Source organism: Gobio gobio (assembly GCF_949357685.1).
Source record: "Gobio gobio genome assembly, chromosome: 13".
NCBI classification, from domain to species: Eukaryota; Metazoa; Chordata; class Actinopteri; order Cypriniformes; family Gobionidae; genus Gobio; species Gobio gobio.
The window spans coordinates 45,651,907-45,665,011 of NC_137106.1; the positions used below are offsets into that span (position 1 = coordinate 45,651,907).

At 37.2% G+C, this 13,105-nt stretch overlaps 1 protein-coding gene across 1 annotated transcript in view; it reads right to left on the reverse strand.

The window, feature by feature from the left end:
- The window catches only part of nol10 (nucleolar protein 10), a 53,713-nt gene that overhangs the window by 26,984 nt on the left and 13,624 nt on the right, over nucleotides 1–13,105 (reverse strand). The window contains exons 10-14 of the mRNA XM_079832915.1: nucleotides 7,740–7,818; nucleotides 6,811–6,960; nucleotides 6,642–6,708; nucleotides 5,041–5,093; nucleotides 2,170–2,296 (exon numbers count right to left, since the gene is read on the reverse strand). Coding sequence (XP_079689041.1) covers nucleotides 2,170–2,296; nucleotides 5,041–5,093; nucleotides 6,642–6,708; nucleotides 6,811–6,960; nucleotides 7,740–7,818 — 476 coding nt within the window. The remainder of the gene's footprint in view (nucleotides 1–2,169; nucleotides 2,297–5,040; nucleotides 5,094–6,641; nucleotides 6,709–6,810; nucleotides 6,961–7,739; nucleotides 7,819–13,105) is intronic.

Sequence of the window (13,105 nt, forward strand, 5' to 3'; positions counted from 1 at the left end):
AGCGGCAGCAACTGTAATTTCCAGCCAGGGCGTCTAGCAACTCTCCGTTGGCTTGCGAGCTGGAAAAACCAAACTCTGGTGAGGCCAATCACATCGTGTATAGAGTCGGTGGGCGGGCTTAACATAATGACGGCAGAGTTGCAGCGGTTCCGTGTGCTACTTGAAAACAAAGAAGCTGGCGAACAGCTGTCTTTCAAATCGGCTTTGACCGCGACTCTGGAAGACTTGGAGTTAAGCTTTTCTTTGAGAAAAGAACAAAGAACGGCACTGAAGTCATTCTTATGGCACACTAATCTGGAAACACTTCAGGAGTTTCGCAGTCATCATCTGATTGGTTGAATTCTACAGGATGTCCGCGAGACGTGTGTGTGGCACGCGCAACGTTCTTAAATGCATAATTTAAAGATGCATGCCTGTCTGTTATTGCAGGGACATCGACTTTAAATTAACTTGCCAAAAGTTGTTATGAATAAAAATCTGCAACTGGGATTATTAATCTGCACTAAAGTAGTTTTTTTATTATTCAAGTGGTTTATATTATTATAGATTATTTTATATTTAGATTATTAGATGTTAGAATAGTTTTTGCATGCAAAATTTGTTACCCGTTTGTTTACCTGATCAAAGAATTCATTTTAAAAAGGCTTGTGACTGTGCACTATGTATTTTTTTCAGACTTTATTGATGTAGAAGTGTGTTTTGTATTGTATGCAAGGAGGGAGTTTCAGAAATTACAGTATTTAAAAAGTGTTAAATAACCGTTAACAAAACAGTTTGTTCACTTCAGTGCCGTTATAATGGTCAAAAACAAAAATAAAACTAATAAATATCGGTTCTGTACATCGATTATTAGGCACATAAACATGCAGACAATTGGTGTCGGTAATAAAAAAAAAATCAATACCGGTCAATCTCTATTAAAATATTAAGAGAGAAAAAAAACTGAATTGGGGAATAAAGAATGAAGGCATAGTTACTTTTTGGCCCATTCTTTTTTGAATTTTTGGTCTACATTATCGTCTTCTGTGTGTCAGAATAATCCAGTGATTGGATCAAATGAGTTTTTTTTGTTATAGTTTCAGCCCGACGCAGTTATAATTTTTACATCCAGCGCCACGTTGTTTAAATAGCAATTGCACTCGCGCCCATCTGTTCACCCATGGGCGTGCTGGTCTGAAAACCAGGTGTGTTCAGGCACATTGTTATAGGCAATTAGTTCATATTTTGAGGAACTGAAAACGACAAAACCAAAACCTGGTCTATAGTCAACACTGCGGTATCCTGTGTGTTATTTAAAGGGTGTGTTAGTACTATGCGCCAATAGGCGGGTGCACAATGTGCGTACACTGATTATTACACAGCAGACCACAAATATTTTTAAATATTAAAATAAAATGATTCCTCTCTGGAGAATAATTGCCTCATCGGCACGGCATCCTCAATAAACCCGTCTCCGACTGAGACTGGTTTCTCCCAAGGTTTATTTTTCTCCTCTATGTCCCTGATGGAGTTTTGGTTCCTTGTCACTGTCGCCTTTGGCTTGGCTTGCTCAGTTGGGGACGCAACATTTTCAACTAAATATCCAAATAAATGATCAACTAAATAACTGATCTGCCACATTGTCACTATATAATTATTGAAATGAACTGAATGACATCACTGTTTTCTCCAGAGCAACTGTTGAGCCGAATCAAATTCTGTTGCATTATTTTCCTGTTTAACACTGTGAAGCTGCTTTGAAACAATCTGCCAAACGCTATATAAATAAAGGTGACTTTACTAGTCTTTTCACTCGCAAATTCCTCCATGTAAATAGCGACTCCGCCATGGTGCAAGCACAACTGACTTTTAAAGGGAATGGGAGATGATTGGTTTATTGCACATTATGCACAAAACACACCTATGGCTCATTAAGAGACTAGGGACAACCATTTTGGACCATGCGTTGGTGCGTCAACCAATTTTTTTCTGTCCTTAAACTAGCAAAAGTGGATTCGGACATGCCCTAAGAGCACATGCGCTTCAGATGGATTAAATAGGGCCTATTGAGTGTTATTGTTTTCATTGATGTGCAACCTGTACATATCTGTTAACATTTCAAAAAATGTGTTTTAGGGTGTCACGGTGATCTTAGGACAGATTCTCCAGGTTCCAGTTTCTCCAACTTACCCAGGCTCTCCAGGTCTTTGCGGGTGACAAACTTGTAGTCGTCATAGATGGTGCTCTCCGGGTTCTCCTCGAGCTCCTCGGTGAGGTTATCCATGAAGGAGCACCAGCGTGGAGCCGGACCGAGAGCCTGAAAGACAGAACCACACAACAGAGAAAATGTCAGTAAATGGCAAACAAGGATCCTTTTCAGGTAGATCATGAATAGCTTCCCAAAAACATGGCAGTTTACAGACTTTATGAAGATGATCTTTAACAGTTAAGGATCATTCTAACAAAAACAGTTATAACTGATAATTGGTCAGATTTCACAGCAAAAAAAAAAAAAAAAAAGAAATTCAAAAGAAGTTGCCAGAATGAAGGCTATTTTATGTGACTGTTTGCATTGCGCTTAATTGTCATGAAGTCACATTTCCTTTAAAAAATTCCCAGTGAAAAAAAGGGTACATAATGACAATATTTGTTTTAACTGCCAATAATTTAAGCTGGATAATAATAATAATAATAATAATAATAATAAATACACAATCCTCTGCTCTTCACTACCAACCACCAGATTAAACAGTGTTTTCTTTTACTATTGTACAGTAAAAATGTAATTCTCAAAGTAATAACAACAATGTATAAAAACATTAGATTGATTTATTACACTGTAATTATAAGTAAGTTATGAACAACATGTTTTTACATTGCTTTAACTCCAAATAAGTTAAGAAATGTTTAACTTGTATTACAAGTTATACAATTATTATAAGTAACTTAAGTTGAAATGACTTAAACATTCAAGTTGATTATATTTAAAAAATAAGGCATAAACATTTTTTTACAGTGTATTCTTATGAATATTATTCAACTAAAATGCTAAAGAATAAAGATGTTTTAACTTATACAGTATATGTTGTGCAGCACCTTATTTGACTAATTGTATTATTGATATTGATTATTAAATGCAGTTATTTAATTTAGGGTTGAAACGATTCATCGAGTTAACTGATTAACTCGATTACAAAAATTCCTTGAGGCAAAAATTCTGCCTCGAAGCCTCGAATCCCTGCACTATACGCGCAGGGATCTGATTCACATGGACTGCTGTTCAATGTTCAGGAAGCGCGTGATACATTTTGAATTTAGTTGGCGCGCTGGCGGAGAGTAAAGATGTCCATAAACGGCAAAGAATGTCTAAAGTTTGGGATCATTACATTCAAAAAGAAGAGAACAAGGTGCAATGTGTCTACTGCAAAGTAGACCTGGCATTCCACAGCAGTACGACTGCAATGGTAACGTAGCCTAAGCCTATACATTGATGTTCGCTGATTTTAATCCCATACTGTATTTGCAGCGATGTCTCGATGCGGGTTGACTAGATATGATGTTTTAGCTTTGACGTTTTTAAGAAGTAAACGTATTCACGTTCAATTGCAAGAGAGTATAGCCTAAAAAAAAGAACCCCTTCACACACACACACACACACACACACACACACACACACACACGTCTCTCTCACGCGTCAGTCAGACCAATCGTGGCAATGCATCACATATGCTTAAACTTTTATGTCGCCACGCAACAATAATTTCAGCATGCGTTCACTGTATACACCGGGACGTGATGTTGAGACGCAATTTTTCGAATGGATGCTTCACCTAAAATGCACCGCAATGCAAGTGATGCAAGCCAAATGCAGCGTTCTATTGAAAATTAATGTTATGTATTTCTGCCGTACCAAACTGCAATGAAGCAACTGGTCTGACTGGGGCGTCACTCTTCCTCACGCACGCACGCATTTTCCTCTTCATTTTCGTTATGCATTATATGTTTTGGTTGTTTAAAAACACACCCACATTTTTTTATCCGATTAATCGATTACAAAAAGAACCGATAGCTGCAGCCCTAATTTAATTTATGTTTTATGAATTTATTTTATTCGACACGTTATTTTTATTTCATTACATTTTAAAATTATTAGTTAAATAAAATAAAAAAAGTTAAAACAAATTTTATTAGATACCATTTTTTTAAATAAAATTTGTATTAAATAATGAAACCGAACCAGGGGAAAAAAAACAATAAAATAAAAAGGTCTAACAAACGTGTATTAAATATCAATATTGCATGATATGGCCAAAAATGTTATCACATAGCCCAACCCTGATTGTGTGTTTGGGGGGAAATGTGATGAAAACAGGCTTCATGTTCTTTATGCAAAATATTATTTAATTGGATCGTTTTCTTTTGAGTTTAGTGTGAAATGTGACCCAGACATTTCGTTACAAGATACACTGTTGGAAGTTCTGAGCCATGTTTTGCTTGACAGGAAAGTCATTGCTTTCATGAAGGGCTTATCAACTGATCTGATTTTATTGAGATTTCCAGTGTGTTTGTAGTTTCTATTTCTGTAATTGTGTTTGTGTTTGTGTTTGTGTTTGTTTGTGTTTGTTTGTGTGTGTTTGTGTGTGTGTGTGTGTGTGTGTGTGTGTGTGTGTGTGTGTGTGTGTGTGTGTGTGTGTGTGTGTGTGTGTGTGTGTGTGTGTGTGTGTGTGTGTGTGTGTGTGTGTGTGTGTGTGCTCAATTCAAGCACAGACAGAATAAACGCTGTCTTATTGCCAAACACAAAGCTATATAATGCGCAGGAACAGAGCGCAGTTTCTCAGAAATGTTTCGGTTGCCCTTAACTACCACTGCTCTGTTAACTATAAACACATAAAAGCACTGGGAGGGCTTGCTTTTACTTAGAAATACAGGACAAGGTGTAATTGGTAGAACAAGGCGTTCACGGACATGCCATGATGACTAATCAATGTACGAGGGAAAAATGTGCTCGAAGCATCAGCTCAGTTTCACGTCATACTTCATGTCACGCCATCTGGTACTTACAGGAATGTAGAAGGTGTTCATTTTGGGATCTTCATTTGCAGTGAAGAGCATACCTGTAAATGGAGTCATATAGAAGCAATTAGAAAACATAAAAAAAACACTCATGAGACACAACCCCTATACACACACGAGAAAACTTCAACAGCACGTGACAATGTCGACCATCTCCCGATGTGTGTGTATGCAGGCCTAATCACTCTGGCTGTGTAAATATAATTCACTCCCAATACAGCAAGCACAATGAACCGGTCAAAAGTTTGGGATCAGTTCTGGGATCAGTTCGATTTTGGTCAGCGAGTCTCTAATGAGCACCATATTTTTGATCAAATGCATTGAGAAAAAAAAAGGGGGAAAAAGAGTCACATTGTGAAATATTATAATGAAAGATTTTATCTAGGAGTTACTGTAATGTTTTGAGATGATTATTTGTATATTGTGTTGTATTTTATATGCATTTAAAAAATCTATATTTTAGTTATTTAGCCATGCACTGTCGTTCAAATTGTTTTGATAGGTACGATTTTTTGTTTTCAGAAGTCGTCTCTTTTGCTCACCAAGGCTGCATAAAATGTAAAATTGCTGTTCAGCATCATTACTCAGTAGCCGTCAGTGTCACATGATCCTACACAAATCATTCTAATATGATGATTTGATGGCATTTCCTTTTTTCCGGTCATGAATATGAGGTAACGCAGCTTTGTTTATCATTGTAGATACATCTGAGTGTGTTGAAAATGATGTTATGACGTTACTCTGTGCGTTCACTCGGAGGCTGCTATTGCACACTGCATTAAGAGTAAAGCGTTTCTGAAAAATAAAACAGGAAACCGAGGGGAACGCAGATATGACGCCATTGACAGGCAACTCCCTCACACGTCCCAGTTCCTTGGTTAAAATAGCAATTTTCTCACGATTTACAAATAGTTGAAAACATTTGGGATATTGTAAGGACTCAACTGAACAAAATATATAACACTGGCCTAGTGGTTTTTGGATATTTTACTGACAAAATGTTACATAGTACACCTTTAAGTGTAGGTGTGCTAGTTTTATGCATCACCGTCTCTCTTCTAACATTTTAAAATATTTAATAAAAAAAAAAACGAATTAATACTTCACATATATTTATTCATTTGTCTGCTAAATAAATCCTTCAGGATGACACAAGACCCCCTTTAGGACCAGATCACCCTGCAGTGATGATGACTGGCTGGCTATTATATTTCCTTTTAAAACAGGACACTGGGGTGGGATACATTCAAAGTGTTTATCTAATAGTCTTTCATTTAAGACTAACAGAGACATTCTCATTCTAGAGAGCATCTGATTGGACAAAAACTAAACGTTTGCACACACCCCTGTGAGCAAGTTGAGATCAATCATTTTGCTCTACTTTCCAGTAAGAGAGAAACTATAACTTTTAAATATATATTTCTCCTACAAAGTTTATGTTGGCAGCCTCCAGCAGTGTACAAATGACCTTAGATCTAACACACAAGGACGAAATACCACAAAACTCCAACTTAGGTTTCATGAGGTCAGTTAAAAATGAACTAGTATCTTATTGTGGTTAAACTTCAGTTCTATTTGTGTTAACTAACCAGAGCCGGGGTAGAGACACACATCATTGATGTTGGCCTGCGGTTCGATGGAGGAAAATACTCTTCCCTGAAATCAAGACGAAAAAAAAGTTACACATTTGATGTTTTCCAATAAAAGATCCATGCTGAATGTCTGGATAAAGAAATACACCAGCAAAGCCGGCCTTACCGTGTCCCTGTGCCACATCTTGATGATGTTGGAGTCGGCGGACAGCACCAGGTCCAGCGGGTCATGGAAGTGAAGGGATTTGATGGGCAGACCATAGTAATGATCTTTAACTAGCAGAGGACGTGAAGAACGGAGGTCATAGACGAGAATCTGAAAGCGCATCACAACTCAGAGTCAAAATGAGCAGTGCTAGACATTCAGCAATAGAATATGAGACTTTACTTTTGCTCTATTTTGATTTTCATTTCACAGGACACATTTTGAGGCCCTGTTTACAGCTGGTATTAAGACGCGTTTTGGTTGATTGGATCACAGGTAGACGAGAGAAACACATTCCCGTTTACACATGGTGTTTTAATCCGCCTCTTGTCCACGTTCTACCACTTCTGTCCTGGGAGGGTCTATGGGCAGGTAAACGTTTGTTTTTCTCCCCCAATCTTTTTTCCGATCTTATGGATAAAAATAAGCTCACACAATTTACATATGAATGCAAACTAAGATGACAGTAAAATATACGGAGAGCATCAGCTTTAGTTTCTGCTCCGACAGCCACCAGACCAAACGCTGTGAGTGTGTGTTAGAAATCAGGAATGGAGAGAGAACATTGTGCTTGGTACATTTTTCATTTTCAAACCAAACTTGGGTCTTCAGCCGACAAAGTTTAAATCCCATCCGGCTAGCGCACTTCCCATAATGTTTGGGCCATTAGGTCAGTAGGCGGAGAGTAGACGTTGTTTGAAAGCAATCCGGTCTAATGTGTTTTCCACTACCTCTGGAAGTGGTAGAAAGTGGACAAGCCCAAACCGTTATAGACCTCATTTACACCTGCATTTAGCGTCGTCCACTTGTGATCTGATCGACCAAAACACTACTCATCTTAATACCAGGTGTAAACAGAGCCAATATGTGAGGGTTAAAAGAGTAATGACCTGTCCAGTGCTGGTGCCCACCGCCATGCCCAGAGAGCCATTGAATTTCAGAGCGCTGACGGACGGCAGACCTTCCACCCTTTAAACACAGGAAATAAGAGAATGATTCGGTTATTACTCAGGAATGCAAACGGGTGAGGGGTAAAAAAGGTGAGAACATGGCATGGATAGAGAAAACATTCTGCGAGGTCAGGTGTTATTAAAAATATATTTACTTTTCATGCTCATTTCTAGTCACTATTAAGCATCTTTGCATCAGGTAAGAGGTAAAAAGGTTTTGGACTGAATGAAAGATGCCCGAGCCCAACGTCGATTCTGTTCAGTGTTGTTCGTAATAAATGGCACAATATATAGACTATTTTTAAATAGGCTAGGCCAGGGCCGGCGTTTGCTATAGGCGAGCTAGGCGGTTGCCTAGGGCGACAAATGTGTTGGGGGCGCAGCCAGGCGCCCTCTAGTGGCGCCCTTAAACTTACTTCCCATTAAGCATAGAATTAAAACAAGCGAAATAAAACATACTGTTTATTAAACATGATCATCCTTGGGCGCCCCCTCAGCCGCACGTTTAATTACTTAACCTGATTATTAGATTGAATTGAAAGTGAATATTGTCTAGCACAGGCGTTATGTCAGGCAAGTGCTCAGCACTGGCGCGTTCTTCAAAAATGAAGCGGTCTAAACCCTCGAGTGCACAGGGACGGAAAAAGAGAAAGGCAGACGATCACAAGAAAGCCCTGTATAGAGGTAAGTCTTCTCATCTCAGCCATAAAGGTGTCAAACGAAATAAATTTACTTCGTATTATCGATATTATCAACTAATATTGGACGGCATTGGACGTTTTATTGCTGTCACTAAGCTATCACTAGCTAGCTAGTTATCTACATATTTCTACGCATTTCACTGACAATAAGGAAATCCAGACGAGACAAATTTTAATGCTGCGTCAATTTTGAAGGTGAATAGAAATGCCAGAAACAACTGTTCATCTTTTATTATTTAAGATAGGCATAGAGCTACAAGAACTTATATATTTTAATTTTGTAGTGGTAAGTACAGTGTATCCATAATAGCACTTTTGTTTGTAGAGGGTATAGTTAATCCAGTTTATGGGTCATAATTTGCTTAAGTGTCTTTACAGGTGCTTAAGAGAGTTTTTGCACAGTTTATGGAGTTAATATTTGGTAAATATCCTTGAACATTCTTTCTAGCATTTGTGTATGACCAATTTATTGCAGTTGATCCTTCAAGTCTTAACTTTCTTGATTAAGTGTTGGAGTGACTATAAAAGCATTTTTGTTTGTTCATCCATAGTTTGAGTCATAATTTGTTAAATATCCTCCAACTTTCTTTGTAGCATTTTTGTATGTGCAATTTATTAGAGTGTATCATTTAAGTCATAATTAGCTTTTTAAGTCTTGGAGTAACAATAGGAGCATTTTTGTTTATATAGTTTTTATAAATACTTAACCCATTTGTGCCCAATTTTTTCTGAATGGCATGTTCTGCATTTATTTTCCCCAGGTTTTTGTATTTTTTCTTGAAAATCGTATTTGAATCTGTGGCAACTATAGTTGCCGGCCCGGTGGGCAAATATGTTGTATGCACCCCTTCAATGTCAAATATGAATAAGAGGAGAACATTTAGCATCTAACTCAAAATAACTGCTTTCAACAGATCAATCTTTATTCATAATCAAATTTATTATGTTTGACTAAGTATACTAAAAACTATAGATCTGTTGTAAGATGTGTTTTGTTTGGATGATTCTAGAGACCTTCATGATTATGTTGATATATATATGTCAACAAAAAATACTTATTAGTAACATGAAAATGACCTTTCTTTGGGAGGGTTTGCCTTCGTTGTGCTCCCTGGAAGTAGGGGTAGGAAGTTGGCAGTCTCATGTGACAGGAAGGGGGGGGGGGGGGGGGGGGGGGCAAAACTCAATCTCGCCTAGGGCAACCAAAGAGCTAGAGCCGGCCCTGGGCTAGGCTTATGTATATTTTTATTATATGGCTACTTATATTTTTTCATTCTTGTTGTTTTCTGAATAACATTCATTTAAGGATTTGTCATACAGTGATGGGAAGTAAAATACGCATAGTCTACATATTAATAGTGTTTATAATGTTAATGTTGTATTTTATTTACTGGTGTTTTACACTACTTCTGAATCTAGGCTAATAATAAAATGCAGTTTTTACAACAATGCAACATTCGCATGTTTCTCTCTCAACATGACCCAGTGTCGTGTGAATTACACTCCGTGCGACTTTTCTGGCAAATACGGTCCATAATAAAATGTGCTGTATTATTACAAAATGCATAGAGTAGGCTATAGGCTATATACTGTGTTCATTACCCCCACCCACATTAACTTTGGGGTTAATCACTGTTATAGGCTAGCCTAATTAATGGGGGTCAAGCCATTCGTTAGTCTTGTTGTTTGATGAGAAATATATGAAATGTAGTTGCAATAAACACGTTAAGAATCCGTAGCAGGACTTTTATTCTGCTGTGCGGAAATGAGGAAGAACTGATGGAACAGTTTGATCTTCGGGTGACCAATCAGCAGAAAGGGGCTTATAATTCCCGCCGTCGTGTAGAAATCGAATATTCAAACTGTTTATTCATTTTTATACCTCAAGCCGAAATCTTGTTTTTATGGGAAAAAAAACACCATTTTCTAATTTTTCTACTTTCAATATTAAATTAAAAAACGAATGAACAAATGATACACGGATTCTGAATGAACCCCTCCCCCGAAACACTAGGATCTACGCGAATCTAGTAGGTGACTTATTTTGATCTCAAAAAGGTGAATTCTCACCGAAAGGTGAGGAGTTTCCATCTATGATTACTAAAGTCACTTGACTGATAGTTAGACTGCTGAAAATCTGCTTCGCATTACAGGAATAAATTGCATCTTAATCTATTTCAGTAGAAAACAGTTATTTTAAATTGCAAAAATATTCCATAATATCACTGTTTTTCTGTATTTTTTAACAAATAAATGCAGCCTCAAAAAAAATATATATATAAAAAAAAAAATGCAACGAGAGGGCTCCAGACTGCAACTTTTTTTCCTGCTGGTGCGATTACATTTTGTTAGAGGTTGCACTGGTGCCTCACCACATTGCCCAACTGGCTGCCATTTCTGTTACATATGAGAAACATCAAACCATAGTAAACTTCAAGCACTTTTCAAGGGCTTTCAAGAGCTTCACACTTTTTCCAGAACTTCAAAGCTCTAAATTTGATCCAATTTTAATGTTATTTGTAATGTGATGATTTGTTAAACTAAAAGTTTAAAAGGTTTAGGCCACTTTGTGGCAAAACAAGCACTTTTATTTAAAAAAGACATGAAATTACCACTATAAATAGTAGATGGCGGCAGAGGAGCACTTATTTGACATAGCCATTTCCACTCCTTAAAGGGATAATTCTCCCAAAAATGACAATTCTGTCATCATTTACTCACCCTCAGGTTGTTCAAAACCTGTATAAATGTATTTGTTCTGTTGAACATGAAGATATTTTGAAGAATGTGGAAAATTTAACAGTTCTTGGGGCACCATTGACTTCCATAGTATTTTTGTTCCCCCTTTATGGAAGTCAATGTTGCCCCAAAGTGGCCCGGTTACAAACTTTCTTACAAAATATCTTCTTTTGTGTTCAACAGAAGAAAGAACTTCATAAAGGTTTGGAACAACTTGAGGGTGAGTAAATGATGACAGAATTTCCATTTTTGGGTGAACTATCCGTTTAAAGGAGAAGCGTGTACATTTTAGCGGCATCTAGTGGTGAGGTTGTGACCACTCTGTCCTCCCTTTCGAAGCAGATAGAGAAGCTACGGTGGCCGACAACGGGACAAAGATGTCTTCGTCTGAGTTTGTCCATTTAGGGCAGGGATGTCCAAATTTTTTAAAAGGGGGCCAGATTCGATGTTGTGGAAATACCCGGGGGCCGGTCCCTTTTCTATTATATATATGACATGTTTTGTTTCTTGGAAACATGACAGATTTGACAAAAGCTTGAACTGCTTGAGATAAGACACAGGAAATGTATAGATATTTAACAATATCTGTAAAACTTTCATCAACCAAAAAGTTTTAATGGGTGAAATTTAAATAATAATATTGAGTTAGAACTCCATTCTTAATTAAATTTTATAAGTGCTCTATTTAGATCACCACAGGTAAAACCACACTACAAAAAATACTTTTCTAACTTGGTATTTCTGTCTTTTTTCCAGTCCAAATATCTAAAAATTCTTATATAAAGGAAAATTATATATTTTTTCTTGATTCCTGGGGAAAAAAAAATCTAAATTAATTGCGTTTTTGCTTGAAACAAACTAAATTATTTGCCAATGAATTAGAAAAATAATCTTGTTTCTGTTTGGGACAGAAACAAGATTCCAAACAGAAACATTATTTTTCTTACCCCATTGGCAGATATTAACCAAAAACTCACTTCAATTTCATTTTATTTTCCAGAAAATATATCTAATGTCATTTAACTTAGTAAATGCATCTTGATTTAAGAATTTTTAGATACATGTATACTAGAAACAAGACAAAAATACTAAATGTAGTTTTTTATTTTTACAAGTTTATGACACAAATAGTCTGCAATTTGGCCTGTGTTACTAATTTAATACATGTCTACATTACAAATTAAATAAAATGAGATATTAACCAACATTTCTGACAAATTACCACGTTACAGTTAGTTTTACCACAGTAAATCCATGATAAATGTTGGTGAATTGTTGTTTCAAAAGTATTTTCACTGAATCGGCTCAGCTGATTTGCACGTTAGTGTTGTTGATTAAGTCAGCGCTGTTTAACTGGATTTAAATTCAATCAAATCACAGAGAGATTCAGTACCGGAGACCTCAGCGCTGAACTCGAACACTTCTCACGGGCTTTGGAAGGCTGTTTAGTGGGCGCGTGATTGAGACACTCAGCAGGTAAACACATTTGTTCAGAGTCAAAGCTCGCGAGTTGCGCAGAGAACAAGTAGCGCTGTTTCGTTCCGCTTTTGGCGCGGTTTCCCTGGCTTAAAATCTAGTACTGCCACCTTGCGTTGACATCGTGAAACTGCACGATTTGGAAAGTATACGTGGCGGGCCACATATAATATATTTTAATAGACAAGCTGCGGGCCGTTTGAAATTCATCCGGACTTTGGACACCCCTGGTTTAGGGCTACTGTAGAAACATGACGGCGCAAAATGGTGACTTCACTGTAAGGGGACCCACGGTGTAAGGAGATAGAAATGGCTAATGGTAATAAAAACATAACGGTTCATTATGTAACACATCACTGAAAACATAGCTTCTTCAAATTGTGACTAAAT